General features: G+C 39.3%; 2 protein-coding genes across 2 annotated transcripts; both read right to left on the bottom strand.

Moving 5' to 3' along the window:
- Nucleotides 1–107: 107 nt before the first annotated feature.
- LOC144022247 (uncharacterized) lies at nucleotides 108–3,676 on the bottom strand. The gene is made up of 14 exons (XM_077526907.1): nucleotides 3,557–3,676; nucleotides 3,193–3,269; nucleotides 3,052–3,124; nucleotides 2,745–2,857; nucleotides 2,625–2,650; nucleotides 2,416–2,553; nucleotides 2,147–2,256; nucleotides 1,906–2,001; nucleotides 1,584–1,667; nucleotides 1,283–1,409; nucleotides 1,096–1,201; nucleotides 845–1,027; nucleotides 684–758; nucleotides 108–586 (listed from the first exon to the last, which is right to left on the bottom strand). The coding sequence occupies exons 1-14, from the start codon at nucleotides 3,582–3,584 to the stop codon at nucleotides 500–502; spliced, it is 1,323 nt and encodes a 440-aa protein (XP_077383033.1). The 5' UTR covers nucleotides 3,585–3,676; the 3' UTR covers nucleotides 108–499.
- A 1,431-nt stretch (nucleotides 3,677–5,107) lies between these two features.
- On the bottom strand, nucleotides 5,108–19,166 carry rnf144b (ring finger protein 144B). Its single transcript, XM_077527214.1, has 8 exons — nucleotides 18,788–19,166; nucleotides 15,111–15,365; nucleotides 14,235–14,339; nucleotides 13,145–13,205; nucleotides 12,683–12,890; nucleotides 9,779–9,908; nucleotides 9,621–9,710; nucleotides 5,108–6,211 (listed from the first exon to the last, which is right to left on the bottom strand). The coding sequence occupies exons 2-8, from the start codon at nucleotides 15,276–15,278 to the stop codon at nucleotides 6,053–6,055; spliced, it is 921 nt and encodes a 306-aa protein (XP_077383340.1). The 5' UTR covers nucleotides 15,279–15,365; nucleotides 18,788–19,166; the 3' UTR covers nucleotides 5,108–6,052.
- Nucleotides 19,167–19,503: the final 337 nt, after the last annotated feature.

Raw genomic sequence — 19,503 nt, 5'->3', positions numbered from 1 at the left:
TGTAATCAGCTGAATAAAAGTGAAGAAAACAAAACACGCTCTGTATTATATATAACATACATGTTGAAAAGAAACAGCACCACCTGCTGGAAATAATGATTCATTCATTCATTGAGCAATGAGTATTACTCAGTTTTATTGCACGTTTTATTTTGTACATCATACTTAACATATTAATAGAGCAGGCAACAGTGGATATTCATGAAAAAGTGAAAAATGATGTGATGAGATGTAATCTGACCACATGTATACACTGGTATTTGTGAACAAATGTGTTTTTGCAACTGTTTCATAACATTAGCTGAGCTAGTAGTGAATAAACAACAATAAAAGAACATTTAATGTGCTTTTAATGTTCTGCATCACACCCAAGACTGTCTTACAATTATAAACAAGATAATTACATGCTACAATTAGTTGAATGTGCTCTGTGAGGTTTGAGCAGTGGAATTAACATGCTCATTTCATTATCTCTTTTCCATGGGCAGGAATTAATCTATTATTTCACATAATAATTAAAGATGGATTCATATTTTTCTTGCTTCCCTGATGTCGATTTCGGCTCACCATTCTGCTGGATAAAAGCCTGAAATAAAACATTTACATAAACATTTTGTTTTAAATAGTGTTTTCACAAATTTCTTGAAGAATATAGTAAAGATAATTGAGGTATGTACTTTTACCTCCATGTCCTCCAAAGTAGCAGAACCTTCTTCCACTTTCAGTCCGATGCCTTGGCTGAAGCTTGAGTAGCGCTCCTGTGCAAACAATCCACCGCCAGTTAGAAACGTCAAAACCGCACGGCTGGCGTTTTTCATAAAAACACGAGTCCGTCCATCCATGCCTTGAGCATGTTTGCGAGAAGCCCATCTTCGAGGATGGCAACGGCATTCCTGAGTCCTCGCGCAAACGCATCCATCGCTCCGATGTGAGCGATGAAGACGTCCTCCGGGTCGGTGGACTCTCTGCGCACCTTTGCGTCGAAGTTCAGGCCGCCGGGCTGCAGGCCGCCTTGTTCAATGACGGTCTGGAGGAGAGATGACACTTCACGGACGTTTGACATACAAACGTTCCAAATGTCACGGAAAGCGTCACCTTCATGACCAACGTTGTGTTTCTGATGTCCATGGGGAACTGGTCCGTGTCCCAGCCGAGGTCAGGGGAACCCGTGTTGGCGTCGACTGATCCCAGCATGCCAAAGCTGCGAAGATGAGAAGTCGTTAGCTTCGCCAGGCTGAGGTGTGACCACGTGGAAGATGATGCGCGCGTTGCGGTGTCTCACGCAGAGGCCAGGACGACGTCGTGCTCGTACGAGTGTCCCGCCAAGGTGGTGTGGTTGGGTTCGATGTTCAACTTGAAGTGGCTTTCCAGGCCGTAATGCTTGAGGAAGCCCAGGACGCTCATCGCATCTGTGATAAACGAGGGAACAATGTAATAATAAAAATAACAATAAAAGAATAAAAATAACAAAGTGATAATAATAATAATAATAATTCAAATTTTGGCTTGCAGAACAAAAAAAGTGACGGCTCGTCAAATTGCAAAACTTGGAGGATGGAACGCTCGATAGTTGAACAGCTTACCGTAGTCATATTGGTGTTTGCAGGGCTCCTTTGGTTTTGGCTCAATCAAAAACTGGCACTTCAACCCAATCTTCTCTTTGTACTCTGGTCATAGTAAGCACATGTAAAAACTGACAAACATTCTTCTTCATCCATCACTGCTAACTAACATTAGATACACAATTTCACTTGAGCCATCTGAAACAATTTAGAGAGCTGTGCTTCTTTATTTTTTGTTAGGCCCCACCAGGAAGAAGAAGATGATTAGCACTGATGACCTTTCTAAAGGCAGTTCATTGGATTGTGTACAAATGAAGTTTTTTTCAGGTGTATATTTACTTACTGACAGCCATTTTGAAGAAGTTGGCCATATGTTTCAGTTCTGCAGCAACGTCAGTATTATGGACAGAGAGGAAACCCTCCCTTCCGCCCCAAAACACTGACGACAAAAGAGAAGATACATTTGTCGTTTACAGCTTTTTTACGAAAAAAAACCCTAAAATGCTGTATACATTTTAAGAAATGAAGTTCACTTTTAAAGGTTACAAAGCATTTAAGGTTCCAAAGTTGCTTATCTCCCATACCAAAGTTTTCTGCACCCAACTTCTTGGCAACTTCCAGTCCCTTCTTGACTTGAGCACCAGCATAGGCCAGAACGTGACAGTCTGGGTTGGTGGCGGCGCCATTCATGTACCTGCGAAAAACAATCAGACCAGCTGTTAAATTGACTAGAACATCTCATTTGACGCTGACAAAAATCCAACTAAGCAAATTCAAAGGCTTTAGAAGGCTTGTCCAAGGTCAGACAGCACTAAACTGAACTAAATATTATCCAAAAGCGTATTGCACAGACCTTGGATGGGCAAATAGGTTGCAGGTCACCCACAGCACCTTGACTCCAGTCTGCTTCTGCAACTTGAGAGCTAAATCGCTGATTTCATCCAGATTCTTATTTGACTCCTCCAGGGTGGAGCCCTCGGGTGCCATGTCTCTATAAAGCCAGATAATATTTTGCCACCCATGTTTATCTGCTCTGCCACCTCAGAGATCATGTCAGGTTACCTGTCATGAAATGTGTAATACTTCACCTGTGAAAACAAGCAGACGTGTCAACAAGTGAACAAGGCAGGATTTCATCCATTTGTGCAGGTCACACTTTGATAAAAATTTAAATTTGCTCACGCCAATCTTGGTGAAAAACTCAAAAGCAGCCTGCAGTCTCTTCTTGGCTGCTTCCATGGGAGAGCCTTCGTTCCAAGACCGAAAAAGAGTTGGAAAGCCAAAGGGGTCGGCACCTAAAGTCCAAACATCAAATGACACGGTCTCTTAAAAAACAAATACATTGCATGCAGTAAAAAATATTAAAGCCTGAAACGGAAATGCCAAGCTTTAACTGCATTTTTAATTGCGTTTTTATATTTGATATGAAGGCATACCCGGTGTTATGGCATCGTATGTCATTATTTGGGGTGACTAATTGTTACAGTACCAGTTCCACAGAAAGTGTGCCAGTAGCAGATCGAGAATCTCAGCCAGTCCTCCATCGTCCTCCCCAGAAGGACCTGCACAGCGGAAATACGAATTCACCTATGACGTCACCTCAAATGATAGTTGTGTGTGGCACTGATACCTCCTGTGCATTGTAGTGTTTGAAGCACATGACATTTCCCGGCCCAGCATTGGAAACATATGGGATCTTGGGAATGCCTGTGTTCCACAAAAATATGCAAGATTTCATGTCCGCATTTGGAAACATCGAAAACTCTACCGGGCAAACAATAAAGCGCATATCTGCACACATGTTGCGCAATGTAGGGCTGACTTTTTGTGTGAGAAACAAGAGTTGGTACTTGGCTCAGACAAAATCGCTTTTCCACCGAAGTACAATTCAAAGTTGTTTTGCTTCGGCCTTCGAGTTTGCACTCTCACAAAACTGCCACGATTCAAAAAATTCAACACGTGTTAGCTTAGACACACAAAGTAAGTGTTTTTACCCGCAAAGAATTCCTTCTCAGACGCCATTGAAGCACGACGATAAAGGCTGTTGCATAAGCAAGTTTGTAAGTTTGTCGAAGTTCTTCTTCTTCCTGAACAGGCAGTTCAGTACATTACCACAAGGTGTCAGTAGAGCCCCAAAAAGCAACACTTTGAACAGAAGCCGCTCGGTTTTGTTTTTGAGAAGTCTTTTTATGTGCATTTTCTTCCCTTTTTAATATTAATCAGTAAAAACCAGTAAATCATTGACGTTGCTATTTAAATGGACAAACGTTTTTCAATAAAAAGGTCTGTACAGATGAGCCAGACGGGGACCTGCAAGATAGGATAGAGATGAAAATATGTTGACTAGTTCCAAATTGTGTGTTGAAAAGATGAAAAGAATACTTTGAGAAATTGATAAAAGGGGAAACAAGATGTGTTGTGTAAATAGAACTGTTTATTGTGCCTTCTGCCATTAAAGGTAGAGAATTATTTTTAATCATCCTGTTTTTGCTTTGTTTTTTAAGCAATGGAGTGGAATTGAATAATGTCCCGAGGCACTCCTGATGATCTCTTACATAGTTGGGAAGTGTGTTCGTTATTTCATTTATGTAACTTGGATAAACACAATACCAGTACAGTAGTCTGTAGGGGTGTTAAAAAAAATCGATTCGGCAATATATCGCGATACTACAGCACACAATTATCAAATCGATTCAATAGGCAGCCAAATCGATTTTTTAACATCATTTTTTGATGGAAAAATATTCAGCAAAAGATCTAACTTTCACACCTTAAGCATGGAAGAATGTAATGAACATTAAGCCTTAATATTTTATTTCAATGTTGTTCAAATATGAAAAAGGTTACAACCCGTTTGTTAAATACAGTGGCTCACTGACTCAAGTTTCAGATCAATAAATAATTTCATTTTCATACAAATCTTACAGTGTGCATGTACAAGTTTAAGGAATGGTATTGTCTAAATTTCAGAAAAAAAGTCACAGCAATCGACTTGTAAATTCATATCGGGATTAATCGGTATCGATTCGAATCGTGACCTATGAATCGTGATACGGATCGAATCGTCAGGTATTAGGCAATTCACACCCCTAGTAGTCTATGTTGTTAAGCACACCCCTCTGTATCTTACCATTTTGAACATTTCACCCAATTGGAGACATCATAATCTTTGTAGAGGTCTTACAAACATGGTCTAGAAGACCATTCGTAGGGATTCACCACAAGTGGGTAAGCAGGATCTATCTGGACCTACTACTACCCACTCAACTATTAAAAAACAAAAAAACGGCCTTGATTCTTGAAACTGACACTACAAACCGCACACACATCATCTCAATATCGCATTAGTCCTCCATGACATTCACTGCCTCACCGTCACAGAATTCAGACCTATAAAACAGGTTTCAATTCATTTTTTCATCATCCATGCAAGAACCTGACACCCGATGACAAAATGTCTCGATGCAATCTGTTTTCTTGTCAACAACCACTATCAAGAGTCATCACATAAGAAATGCTGCCAATAAGCACAAGACAAAAAAAAAAACATTTATTGGAGTGTCTTTATTTCACTTTTAGAAAATGTGTGATGCAGAAACGTCAACAAAAAAAAACTACTTCAGACAACAAATACGAATGCTTCTTTAAAGCAGCAGTACCCAACCACCATAATAATAATAATAATAATAATAATAAAGATTTTGATTATCAGCATCTGAAAAAACCTTTATTTCGAAAATTATATGTGCATCGGTGCCAAATCAAACTGCTTGCCTTGGTCATGTGAAAAGAAAAAAAAAGTAACCCCACAAGCTAGCAAGAATGAGTAAAATATTATTATAATAATAATATATATATATATATTTTCTGTCTTTATTTTAATTTGTTTCTCTGCCATTCCATGAAAATAGTTACTTGACGTGAAACGGGTCAATGTTGCAAAAATATTGGGGGTTGCTGCTTTATGGCGCATAGGCCCCATGGAAACAAAAACATATTTCCAGTGAAAAACATTCTTTTGAAGCGCCATCTTGTTTTACAACAGAATAAGGTGCACACGGGACAGTTAGCTTTTCTACGTCTTCCTTTTGACATTCAGGTTAAATTGTGACTTATTGACATTGTAAATGATGTGCATACGATAGATAAGAGAAGAAGGCTAAAGAAATGCAACCCAGCACTAGGCACAGTAGAGTGAGGCACTTGAGTGCATTTTGACACTTCGTACACACAGTAAAAGCTGGTTGAAGTGCACGAGTGCAAGATTTCGATTTATTGCAACTCTTCTGGCAAAATGCTCATGAGTCAGTGGTGATTTAGAGTACTGTATATAACATTCCCACTGAATGCTGATTATGTGTACTGTACTTATTGACGTCACTATCAAGGCCTTTTTTGGGGGGGTTTTGTACCAGACAGCACATCCCATGTGGTGATGGCCACGATCCGGCAGCTGCTTGAGCCTGCTGCAGGGCCCGACAGGAAAGCTGCTACGTGGAGGAGTCTGGCGGACTGAAGCCCTTCTTTCTTTTCTTCTTCTTCAACCTGCAGGTCTTGCAGAGGCAGCACAGGATGCACGGCGAGGCCAGCAAGAGGAGTGGAGAGGTCACCAGCATCACAATGCTCAACCCAACCAAGATTCCCACCACCTGGAGGCCAACATAGGAATGGGCAGATTGACAACTTGGCAAGAAAATCTAATGTATAGCAGCACTACAATATCACATTATCAAGTCACACACCTTAAAGGTTCAAATTGTTATTGTTAGGCCTGAATGATTTTTTTTTTAGGACCATATCGTTTCCCAGAAACTATCACGATAAATGACAGTGTTGATGTTATTTTCCATGCTACCGATAAAACGATATTAGACATTATACTTCAAATACATCCTTTTTAAGCGCCATTAACTTTGAATTCTCATGAACAGTCAACACTGGCATCGAAATTTAGAATAATGAATAAAATCTATTTAAAGTAAATAAATACAAGCATAAATAAATGCATAAACAAATAAAGCAGGTCATCACAAGAAATTGTCTATTTTCTTTTTTTAAGAGGATGTTTAAACATGGCACAATATGACTGTATGCTAGCAGAGTAAAAAAGTAAACAAGCAGAAACAAACCGGAATCACCTTCTCGCTGAGCATAGAGGGGAGGGGTGAGCATTTATGAACAGAGGGGGAGGGACGGAAGGGTGGCATTTTGCCCTTTCAATTACTGTACATTATTATTATTATTATTATTTATTTATTTATTTTTTTAACCCTCAAAATATGCCTGTTTTTCAAATCACCGTAACTCCTTAACCGTTTGCACAAGCAACGTAATTGCAACGAATTCTGAAAGTGGAGGAGTGGAGCTTTACGTCGAGAGAGAGAGAACAAACAGGCAGAGTGCTATAATAGTAGTAACTAAAGGATTTTAAACATGGCGCCAGTGTGTACTAGTTATCCCCAAGCACAACATGAGTAGTCCATGGGTCTGTTCTAAAAAAGTAGCTCATCAGTGTGACTTGCTACAGAAGAATTCAAACAGAAGAATACTGACAGGTATTTATTTAAACTTAAAATGGTACACACATATTAATATACCAAATAACAAATTTATCGAGTCAGGAAAAAATGATCCTTTTTATTTATTGAACGATAAATCGATCCAGTAATTATCGTGACAGGCCTTGTTATTCACACCGTATAAAGTATCATTTGAGATTGCGGCTTTCTTTTTTATTGTTTGGGGACTATTTTTAGATGTGTATGTTTAAGATGATAAAATGTCACCCAATGCAACAGCAATGTTTTGTTATTACTATGTGAAACCTGTAACACAAAATGCCCTGAAGCCAATATAGTAGTTGCGCTACGTGACTAAAGAGAATCTGACATGGGTTCAGTAAACAACATATTAGTGCGGTATTGTGTGTTTCACCTCATGACTGTTTTGAGAATGTTGACTGTGGCGCCAAACAGAGATCTGATGTAAGAGCCACAATAACAGAATAAGCAGAAAATCCAGTGTAATCGGTTATTGGAAAAGGGCAGTTTGCAAACAGAAAGGAAAGTATGGCTCCTCCAGGAAAACCAAAGACAAACACTCCTGTTTGCAGGAACATCATTGTGTTGGAAACGTGACTAAAAATACACATCAGCAAAAAGCATCTACTGTATTACAACACAAGCATCAGCAAACAGTAGCCAAATCAAAGCAGAATTGATAACCTCCAGTAAAACTCGGATGACAGTATCAAGTGATCAAATTGACCTCATTAGACGGCATGTGATCGCCATGACGACAGCAGACTTGCGGGTTTTAAAACCTGTTTGGCAAGGAAGTAACTCAATCACGAGCTGATGAGCTGCACTGATGTACTTGTGCAACTTTGCAAACTTTCTGCCCCTGGGCTTTCATTGACGTTGGAAAATGGGCTGTACTGAATACATTGCATCTTTCTCATACTTGAAGGAAGTGATGGATCTTTGATACAGTAAATCTTCAGTCATGTGGAACCAAAAGTTCACCGCCAAATAGTTTTGTTGACTACGTGACATCAATTGAGGGCAAGATTTTGGGATTTGTGGGATTATCTCAGATTAATGTCTGATGAAGGGCTAATTGTGTACATGGGAATTTACAACAAATCCTAAACATGTGGCACACACATTTTTTGGTCAATATCGGTTACATTGGTGTCATCTCAGAGAGTGATTCCGTGAACTGTGCCAAGATGAGTTTGTCAGGTTCTGTCCACACACGCTGATTCTACTGCAATCAAGTTTTCCTGCTTGTGTGGTGGCTGAGTTTTTTCTTGACAATAATAAGTTATATGTGACCTCACTAGTCCAAACATGACATTCTGATTAACATTACATTTGTGGAATAGCAGTTGTGAAGCAAAATCCAGCCGTTTTTATCCATCTCAGGGGGCGGCCATTTTGCCACTTACTGTCTACTGAAGATGACATCACAGTCAACGACGAATCACAGTTTACCTGTTTTCTGAAGCTGCGCTGTGATTGGTTGTTGCCTGAGACCTGAGCAACGTTGATGTCATCTTCAGTCGACAGCAAGTGGCAAAATGGCCGCCCCCTGATAAAAATGGCTGGATTTTGCTGCTTAACTCATATTCCACTCACGCAATATTAACCAGAATACAAATATTCAGACTAGTGGGGTTGCATAGAACATGTCAAAACATTTTGGGAGAGGGTTGACTTCCTCATTTATTGAGGGTGTTACATTCCAAAAACTACCCGTGATAATGGAAATCCACATTATTTATTTTTTTATTTTTTTATTTTTAATTCCTGTTAAATATATATGTTTTTTAGTTTTGGCGTAATTTTTACTTTATTATAAATGCTTTTTAATTCATCATATATGTTCTTTTTTAATTTACATTCATTTTTTTCCATTTGTTAAATTTTTTTTGTTATTATTTACATTGTATACAGCACTGTATATTTTTTTCATTTATATGTTTTTTTCGTTTTTGTATGATTCTTAGATTCTGACTGTTTTTTCATTTATTATTTCTGCTTTTTTCCATTTACAGTCATTGTTTTCCATTAAAATTGTGTTGTTGTTTTTTTATTTAATTGTTATACAGCACAGTATATATTTCCTGTCTCCGGAATGCAATGTCGTGGAGCGACGGGACAGACACCGTTGGAAAGGTCTTGTCGAGATGAACCCGCGGATGCCTGAATGTCCCAGGTCGGATGTAGGCTTGGGGAGATATGGCCAGCCAAAGACCAAAAACATAAACAAACCAAAAAGCACGTTGTAAAACAACAACAAAAAGCACGCTGTAAAAAATCCGCGACGAAAGACGAAACTGTGATAAACGAGGGAACATTGCACTTGAAATAACGTAAAGTTTGGACCGAATGTGCTCTGTTCTTCTTACCTGTATAAGAGTATCATCAGTGTTATAAAGGGACACCGGGGGGCTGTTCAACTTCTTGTTTCCAATATTTGCTCTTTCTCTTCCCGGCAAGCCTTTGTTTGTACATGCATTCATGAATGACAACTGTGTTTGTCTGTGCTGCTTACCTGCGTTCGGTTCCACATAACCGAGGCTCTGGAGTGGCCAAGTTTGTTTCTGCAAGGCCCCTTATCGTAATGCCTGAGGAAAATGTCACCCTGCAATTACAAAAGACACATGTTGAGACACCGATGTGAAAAAGTGGTGTTTATTTTTTAAGACTCACATCCAGGTTCTGCAGGCAGTACCAGCAGAAGGTGTGTTTGCAGCTCTTGCACAGCATTTGTGCGCAACCTTGATTCCGCTCTATGTAGATGCCGCACATGGGACACTGTTTGATGGCCGACTCAGAGTCACTGCAGCAGAGTGGCACATGCATCATCAAAATGTAAAGCATGATGGCACCTGACTCAGGAAATTGGTGTGTTGTTGTTAGGCAACAAAGAGTAAACTAAGTTTGTGTTTGTGTCCCTTGTGGGCATTAGAAGTGTTTTCCTTTTGGATTTGATGAGGCAAGGAAGGTTTTACAGTCACCTGACGATGAGAGGGGGATCTAGTTAGAGTGTGTGACAGCTATGTAATTTTCTACCCGAGCCTGGTTCAACTTGTGATCTTAGATTGTGTCTGTGCTTACACATTAAAGACTACAGTCATGTTTTTGTTATCATTCCTCATTCACATTCAAGCTAGTTTTTCCTCACATTTTTGAGATTATAGGGTGAAAGTTGCAGCTTGTCTACGAGTGTGGACAGAATGGGTGGCAGCAATGGGGAAATGCCAGTGTTTTGAGAATAATGACTTGCAGCAAAATATTGTATAAAAAAAGGAACTATGAACTAGGTCATTTTGTAATTGTGTACTTAGTTTAAAATTTTGTATTAGGAACTATGCACTGAACTAGATCATTTTAGAATTTGTGAACTTTTAACTAGTTCACATAGAAAATAAACTTTCTCATCACTGCTAATAAGTCTTAATAGTGAATAGAGCCGATTACTAAGCTTGGTACACAAAGCACTTAATAACATAAAGAAGTGGTACAGCAAAAGGCATTTACAGAAACTGTTTGTGTAAATGTTGTGTGTCAAAACTCAAAACTACGCTAAGTTTTGGGTATTATATGCTGGTATTTGCAGCAATCACCAACACCAATCACCTGATTATGTCCTCTTTCATCCATAAATACTTCAAATATCAAAGCATATTTAGTAGGAATGAAAAAAAATGTTGATTTGTTGTGATTGTATTGTTTTGCTGTTAATGTTTTGTTGTGTTTCTGTAAAGCGCTTTGTGACAGCGAAGGCTATTTGGAAAGCGCTATATAAATAAAGATGACTTGACTTGACCTGATCCGAACCCAATTGAGCATAATTTTCACTCACAAAATTAGCAACAACTGAAGAGAGCGGAAAGGCTTCTACAAGGAGGAAACTCAGCATTTTGGTAATAGGTCAGTATTGCTAAATCAACCCCCTCCCAAAAAAAAAAAAAAAAAAAAAAAAAATCTAAATCTTACACTTAATCTCAAATTTTAGGTCAATCGGAGCATCAACCCCCCCCCCCCCTTTTTTTTTTTAAATCACTATACGAATACGAAGTACAAAATAAACACCAATCACTGGTTAACAAACAATAATCAGAGGGGTAATGCTTTTATGATTTACTTTAATGCAAAATCAAAATGAACCTGATTAGTTGATTGAGTAATGGATAGATTACTCGATTCTAAAAACATTCAATCATGACAGCACCAGTGACGGCCCACCATAAGTAACCATGCCCTCGCACATCATTGAATATTCGTTGAAGAATCAAATATTGAAGGAATATTCAATGAATATCTGAGGATATGGATACGTTGACTCCTTAAAATTACCTCTCTGAAACGTTTATTTGTTTTAGAGAACATGTGAGAGATTACTGTTCATGAAAAAGTCACATAAAAGTCAACGTCAATTTCAAGGTCAAATAAAAGAAAAGGTTAAGAGGTTATTAAAATATGCACCAATCTTCTAAATAATTCCTTGTGGAATTCCCTTTCCAACGGTGATTGTTTTGTGAAGATTGACCAAGTAGTTCCTGAGTTATAATTACTCAAAGAAAGGTGGCCACGCCACTTTTGGACAAAAATTAAATAAAAATCCCTTCTCTGATCAACCTAAAAGTTGATATTTAATGTTATGGGATTACTATAAATAAGTGCAGCAAGTTTGATTCAAATCAAAATCCTCTGGGTGATTTGGCATGGAATGACCCTGACATCCATGCGCTCTCGACTTCAGTTTTTGTCTGTCATGACTAGGGTCATGCAAGGGTTATGTTTGGGTCATGACCGTGTGGTAAAGTGTCTGTTTTGAACTGATGTAACCAGCATCTAGTTTCAACTTGTAAGAAGCTATATAATGTCAGAAGCTTAGCTATGTGATGTCAAGAATCTTTAATCTCTTTATCTGGTCAACAGACAATCAGATAATACCATGTCAGTCCTGTTACCCACATGTCTAGCCACAGCCAATCAGATCGATTCGCTGTCTATTTAAGACTGACTGAGAAGTGTGAGTTTTTGTTGGATTATTACCGCTGTTCCTCTGTGCAACTCTCGTTGTTTCTCGTCTAGTCAAGTTTGTTTGTTCCACACCTATCGATGTGAATAAATAGTTAAGGTCTTATTTGTGTCTACGTTTTTGGGATCCAACCCCGGCACATAACATTGTCAAACTCTCTGTACTAAAAATAATGGTTGGGAGCTGAATGGCTACTCTCGTGTTATATAAAGTATCATAAAAACCCTGTCACTGTCCAAGTATTTGTTCTGGATCAGCTAAATGAATTCCTATTTCATGCCACTGCAGAGAGAGGCCTGCTTCATTGCAGTACACAAGCGCCTTCTGTACAGCGAGCAGTCTGACTTTGGGCACGCCCTCCTCCCTTCGGCTCAAACACAATGGAATCACAATATTATTCAAGTGACATCAGTCTCACAGAGTCGCAGCTCAGTGAGCTAAAATAAAGCAGCGTGGTTCTATGTAGATAAAGCAACTGTTGGAATAGACAATGGTTCTTTGCATACTCCTCACTCATTTAATTCCACACACATAACACTTCAAAATTCCACACTTGTCTGACTGACCTGCTTTCACCAGTGTGTGACATCATGGGTTGGTGCTCGGGGCAGGTATGGTTCCCCTGCCAGGGTTCTCTGCAGCTGGAGCAAAAGACTGCGCGACATGTGGGGCATGGCACAGCACCGGGCCGGCCTTCAGTGCTCAGCGGCACGTCGCACACAGCTTGGCATTCAAGCACCGGGCACCAGGTTTTACTCGGGTCCAGTTTCACTCCTGTGGAGAGCACATTATACGGACGCTTAATGTTATGTTGCATATCCACTTGTGTCCTAATTTCTTCCATAAATAAGCTTGTAAACTTCACTTACTCTTATATACATTTTCCTTAAAGAAATGAATTGGAAAAACAGGCGTTCCAAACACAACAACCCAAGAATGTGAAGCTCAGTGGTGCTACTTGGTGCAGCCTCCAACTGATGTGTGACCTCAAATAGCCCATTGCCTGTCGCCAGGCAAACAGTACTCACCTCTCTCAAACTTCAAACGCTCATACAGCTTAGTCTGCTCAGCAGAGGCCAAGTCGGCTATCTGGAAACACACACAGAATATGCTTGTTTATATTTGAACTACATAGTTGCAAGATGTTGTGGAATGTGTTTTGGATTATTTCATACTGAAGTTCATGTTTTTTAGATTTGACTTTGCAGAATTTAACTTGTAAACAAAGTAATCTTTGGAAATAATCACTCTATGTAGGTCACAGTGTATTTAATTAAAGAGATACTTGTATTGAGCCATTAAAAAGTTAATATTTTGTCCAGAATGAATTTGAAAACTTCATCATTTTTCATGTACAAACTAAACTAAACTAAATTATGTTTTCCACTTGCTGTCGACTGAAGATGACATCACCTGTGCTGAAGAAGTAGGTAACGACCAATCACTGCTCACCTTTGGTTAGCAAACTGAGCCATGACTTGTCGTTACCTACTTACTTTTTCCTGCTGAAAATGACTCAATGAGTCAAGTATCCCTTGATAGAGAACGTCAACCCAAAGATTTTCTTTTCAATTATATTTTCTATGAGCGCCCACCAGTCTAAACACGGTATTATGATTAATATTGTGTTTGTGGAAGTGGAGCTAAGAGCAAAATGTAACCGCTTTTAACCATGTCAGTGGCGGCCATTTTGCCACTTGCTGTCGAATGAAAATGACATCACAGTTGTTCAGGGATCAACCAATGATCCAATCGCGGTTCAGCTTGCAAATGTCACATGATCAAACTAAGAAAACTAAGAAAAAAGGTGAGCCGTGGTTGGTTAACTGTGATGTCAACTGGTTGACAACTGGATGTCAACTGGTTGGTCAACTGTGATGTCATCTTTAGGTGACAGCAAGTGGCAAAATGGCTGCCCCTATGAGATGGTTTCTTCATCATTGGACCATGCCTCTGCTGGTCAACTACTGCATTTGACTGTTCTTTAATTGGGATTAAATGTACAATATAATTATACAGTTTTCTTCCCAAGTTTAAAAGCATAAAAAAAAAATAATAAAAAAAAGTCTGAACAAACTGCTGAAACACATTTCCCATGTTTTTATTGTCGCGGCATACCTCAGAGTCAAGTAGCACCCCAGTTTTTCTGCAAGCCATGTCTGGGCAAGTGATGGGTGCTCCCCCACCCTCCTTGATGGCCAGCTCAACATACTGCTGCAGACACTGGAGGGAAAGAAATATCACAGGAGCCTTGACTATTATATCAAATACAACAAGAAACCTTTCTAAAAAATATTTTAAGTTCAGGGACACTTTTAAAACCCTCAGCAAGTCATACGTTACTCAAGCATGAATTAATAGAAGCTTAGTTGAAACTGTAATCATTGGGTTGCACAACTGCAGACTTCATTTGAGGAACAAAATAAAAATGTTGCAAAATGTCTGTTATTGGGTAAGATTTAATCATCTGCCTTGTATTAAAAAAAAAAAAAAAAAAAAGCAACATACTGTAATATTCCCCAAACTATACTGGTTACAATACAAAATACTCAGATACCAAAGTTGTATACCATGTATCAAGTTGAATTGATTGTCTTGACATAGACTAACAATCCATTTTCAAGGCTTGTCAAATGGGAAGAATGTCAACATTTCAAATTGCTTATGTACTCCAGACAGGAAACAATTTCGAAGTACACCTTTGTCCCTCTATTAAGGTGATAGCCGACCATGTTTATAAGAGATCATAAACAGGTTGAGTGAATCTGACAGACTCTGGTGTGTTGTGACAACAGTATAAGCAGAGGGCACACTTTTATCAATCTAAATATAGCATGGTGGCACAATTCTTTGTCTGGCGTGACCACAGTTCAAATGAAAAGCAACAGCTTATGTTTCTTGTATGGTTCTAAATGCTGAGAAAAAAAAATAGAAAAGAAAAACACATCCAGCCAAAGTATTCGTTGATACTATAAGACGTTCAGTTGTACTTACAGTTGTACAGAAGATGCAGGCGCAGCTGCGTAGTGTCCTGGTGAGTGGCGGCGGATGCTCGCAGAGGCACAGCTTGCAGAAAACATCAGGACCGGACTGATTGTTGGAGGTTGGTCCTGGTTCCGAATCCTCAGCCCTCCTGCTCGCTGTGGAACTTGTGCCGGACATGCTGGAATGAGGTCGTGAGGGAAGTACGACGGCGTCACACTAGCTGCTTCTCGCTCCTCGTCTGAGAACGGGGGTGGGGGGAGTAGCCTGCATGTTGTTGACAGGTTTACACAAAACAGCACAGCATATTAGTTAGCTCTGCTGTAGGTGGAGAGACGTATTTTGGCCAACCCTAACCACCAATCTCACAAGGAGATACATTGTGAGCAGGCTTAAAATTGCCAAACTTTTAATCAGTGGTACTTTAACTTTATTCACATATGAATTTGAGTTTTTCTGTTCTGGATGATTGTCGAATGCACACCATGGCCCAACAACATCAGCATGGAGGTGGCAGAGTGATGTTTTGAGCTGGAGTGAGTGAGTGAGTAGACCCCTTTCGGATGACTTCTGCAGATTATGTGGAGCTGCTAACTGACCATTTCCTGCCACGATATAAAAAAAGAAGAACAATGTCTTCCGCAATAAAATAATTAGCATGCAAGAGAACGTCGCTTAACATGCTGCAAAAAAATACCATTGAAGTCTTAGCAGTTATGAGTACAATTTATTCAATAACAACAACAACAACAACAACAACAACAATAATAATAATAATAATAATAATAATAATAATAATTAATAATGCAGATAAGCACGGATTTTTCCCCCCATAATTTTAGTTTGATCAACTAAACTCTTAAAGCAATTGTGGCAAAAAATAAAAAGTGCACTACTTGCTGCACCCATTCCCAGCACCTTTGAAAACAGCTGAAAGTACACTCTGTAACTTTCCAAAAAAAAAAAAAAAAAAGAAAGAAAGAAAGAAAGAAAGAAAGAAAGTAGCGTTCAAAAGAACACAAAGAGTCTTCATTGCAACATGTGATGTACAACAACAATTTCTTTTAGCACTTTGAACTGGACATAGACGGTTCAGTTACAATATCTTGCTAAAGGACACTTCATCATGGTCACAAGGTGACTGAGCATCAAAATTGCTGAGCAAAGTTGCCTCGCTCAACTCAATGTTTTTATTATTCATGTTACAAGACATACATACAGCATTTTTTAACAGCTAATGAATTCTGCCTTATCTGATCCAAATTGAAAGGATTTTATTTGAAGTATTAATGTGGTGTAGGTTGATGGCACAAGTGGAGAAATTGTGCTTTTTTAAAATGTATTTATTTATTTATTTATTTTAGCTTTGCCGCAACAGTTGGACACAAAGTGTAACCTAGGAAACTGCGGATTTGAATCCTGTAGCCCCGCCAGAGGCACTCTTGCAATCATTACTCACACAACGTTCCCCGTTTATTCAGGCTGTTGAAATTGGCTGAGAACTTCAAAGCAACCCAGCCAGGAGTGACCTATATTTTAAGTAGGTGACCTTTTATTATCCTTTATTAATCAGTAGTGGCATACTTCCTCACAACTGGTGCAGAAAAGCATGGTGGCATTTTCATCCTTATCAAGCATACTCGCATAGCTTGATGTGCGGGATGGAAAATAAGAACAAACGCAAATGACAAACAGGTTTGTTAACAACCACTATCAAGTTTCAGGTTTGGCATTTTTAACCTCACCATTTTGAATAGACTACATTTAAGTGGAACCAAAGATGGAGAAGAAAAAAAAGTTCACTGTCAGGTACTGAAATAATGAACAACTTTGCAGCTATTTACAGTCTATGTACAGATTATGTAGAATTACTGTACATGGACGACAGAATATTGTTGTTGCATCTTCATTCAAAAGGTAACCATCACAAGTTACTGTAATAAATCCAGTGCTGCTTTATGGTATAAATTATATCTATATGTTTATCAAATAATTATTTTCTATACAGTACGACTCCCACATTCTGAAAACATGCATGATAGGTTAAATGAAGACTATGTCCATACGTGTGAACCTAAGAGTAAATAGTTGTGTATGTGTCCTGCGATTAAGTGGCGACCGGTCCAAGGTGTACTCCACCTCTCACCCAAAGCGTTACAGAGAATATATATATATATAGTAACTTTTTCTAATATTAAAAAAAATATTGCCCGTACAACTACTAAAGGATACAAATAAACACAATTCACTCCATGATAGTGATTGACTTGGAAACTGTGTTAAATTCAAAACAAATTTTCACATTTAATTTCATTCATAAAATTATAATTGAACTGAACAGGAAATGTAAACCGCTCATCCATCCATCCATTTTCTGAACCGCTTATTCCTCACAAGGTTCAGTGATCAATATTTATGCCTATTGTCTGACATGTTACGGACAAAACCAAGCACTGAATCATAATCGGTTTTGTTTGGCCATTTTCCACACATTTATGACCTTTAATTAACCCACCGTGCATGTTTTTAGAATGTGGTATAAAAACACAGGTAGAACGTGCAAATTCAAACACCAAACTTCCAAACTGTGAGGTTGGCTTGCTAACTACTTGGCTAGCTGCCACTCAATTAACAGGAAATAAACAATATTGCTTATATTGTGCAAGCAGCATAAACAGCAGCTCGACTCCTTCCTATGTAGCACTAGCAGTAAGTTTTGTCATGTTTATGTTTTTTTGTCTTGTCATTGGTGATATATCAAGAAAAAGCAAAAACACTCGTGAAGTCAAACACTCACTGAGGACCCAACACACACACACACACACACCCACGCCCACACACGCCCTCACGCACACACACACACCCCAGCTGAAGAGTTGATAAAGGACAGTTTGTCTACCCCTTTCATCCAAATGTATTCATGTATGCCTGCATGTGCATGATCTACTTCACTGTGTGGTGTGCAACACAAAATATACAGAAGGGTCTATAAAAGTCAGGGATGAGCAAACTCGGTCCTCGAGGGCCGGAGTCCTGCAGCTGCAGGTTTTGGATGTTTCCCTTATCCAACACAGCTGATATATGATCAGCTCATCAGCAACCTCTGCATAAGCCTGATAACGATCTTTTCATTGGAATCATCTGCGCTGGAGCAAAGAAACATCCAAAACCTGCAGGACTGGAATCTCGAGGACCGAGTTTGCCCACCACTGGAAGTTAAATTTCGCTTCGATGCACGGAGGTTCTTGTTCATTGTTGTGTATATCAAAAGCAAAATGGGATGCCAGAAAAGAAACACACTAAAAGTGTGTCAGTGTAGGAATCTTGTCACAAATTCCCAAACTTGATTGTCTTGTTATGGTGTTTAGTAAGGACGCCGGTTTACAGTACAGTAATAGGCGTGGAGCTGGCTATGCAGTCAGGGAATTGCCTGGTGGCATTCCAGCCGTATAATTTACAAGACAGCTCCCACTCTTCTCGTTGGACAAAAATATTCTATCCAAAATAAAATAATTGTTTGGAATCAAAGGGGTAAAAGATCTAAAAGTCCAAATTAAGATATTTCTATAAAATGACGTCTGAAACAATCTCCTCCAAGGGTGCATTTTTCATCGATGGTGAATATAAGCTGTCGGAGTGGCCGAATAAATACTTCACTTCCGTGAAAGGTGATGAGCACAGCCGCTTACCTTGTGTGTTGACAAGGCGGTGAATGAGCTGCGTGGATTGCAATCCACAGCCGCAGTACTTCCACACGTAACGCCTCCTCCTCGCTCGACGCTTTCGTTCGCTCCACAAGTCCAAATATTTCGTCGCTGGCCGCAAGAAGTCGCTCATTTGCCCATTCATTCATTTTGATGTTGCCGACAATCATAAGCGAAAGAGAAAACACCTTTGAACAACGCCCTCCGGTTCTCGTCATCGTTGCAACCTATGGATGCTGCTTTCGGAGTTTTTTTTTTTTCTTCTCACAGTGTTTCACTTCCGACTTCGCCAAGATGGCGTTTGCCGACCCCGACATAACCCATTAACGTTTTACAATTGTCTCTTTCTTTTTTTGGACACACACACAAAACAAAAAAACTATCCAGGCCAGGGAAAGTTGAGCTGTCTCTTTCTGACACGTTAATGACGTTAAAGCAGCCACTGTTGTGATTGGTAGAAGCAAGTGAGGAGGGCAAAACGGTTGCACACACAGGAGCTGGCTCCGTATGGAGCAGTCATCGAGTTTTTATGCGTCTTTTTTTTTTTTCTTCTCAATTTTAGAGATGCTCCAATACAGTAAATACGGTAGTATCATACATACAGGCAAACTTTTTGCCGCGTTGAACACAAACATTCCAGACGACTGTTCTGGTGACCACTGCGCACGCGCGTTCCTTTGTCTTACATTGTTGGGGCCATG

Source organism: Festucalex cinctus, chromosome 7, assembly GCF_051991245.1.
Source record: "Festucalex cinctus isolate MCC-2025b chromosome 7, RoL_Fcin_1.0, whole genome shotgun sequence".
Lineage (NCBI taxonomy): Eukaryota > Metazoa > Chordata > Actinopteri > Syngnathiformes > Syngnathidae > Festucalex > Festucalex cinctus.
This window is presented reverse-complemented; position numbering and strand designations above follow the sequence as displayed.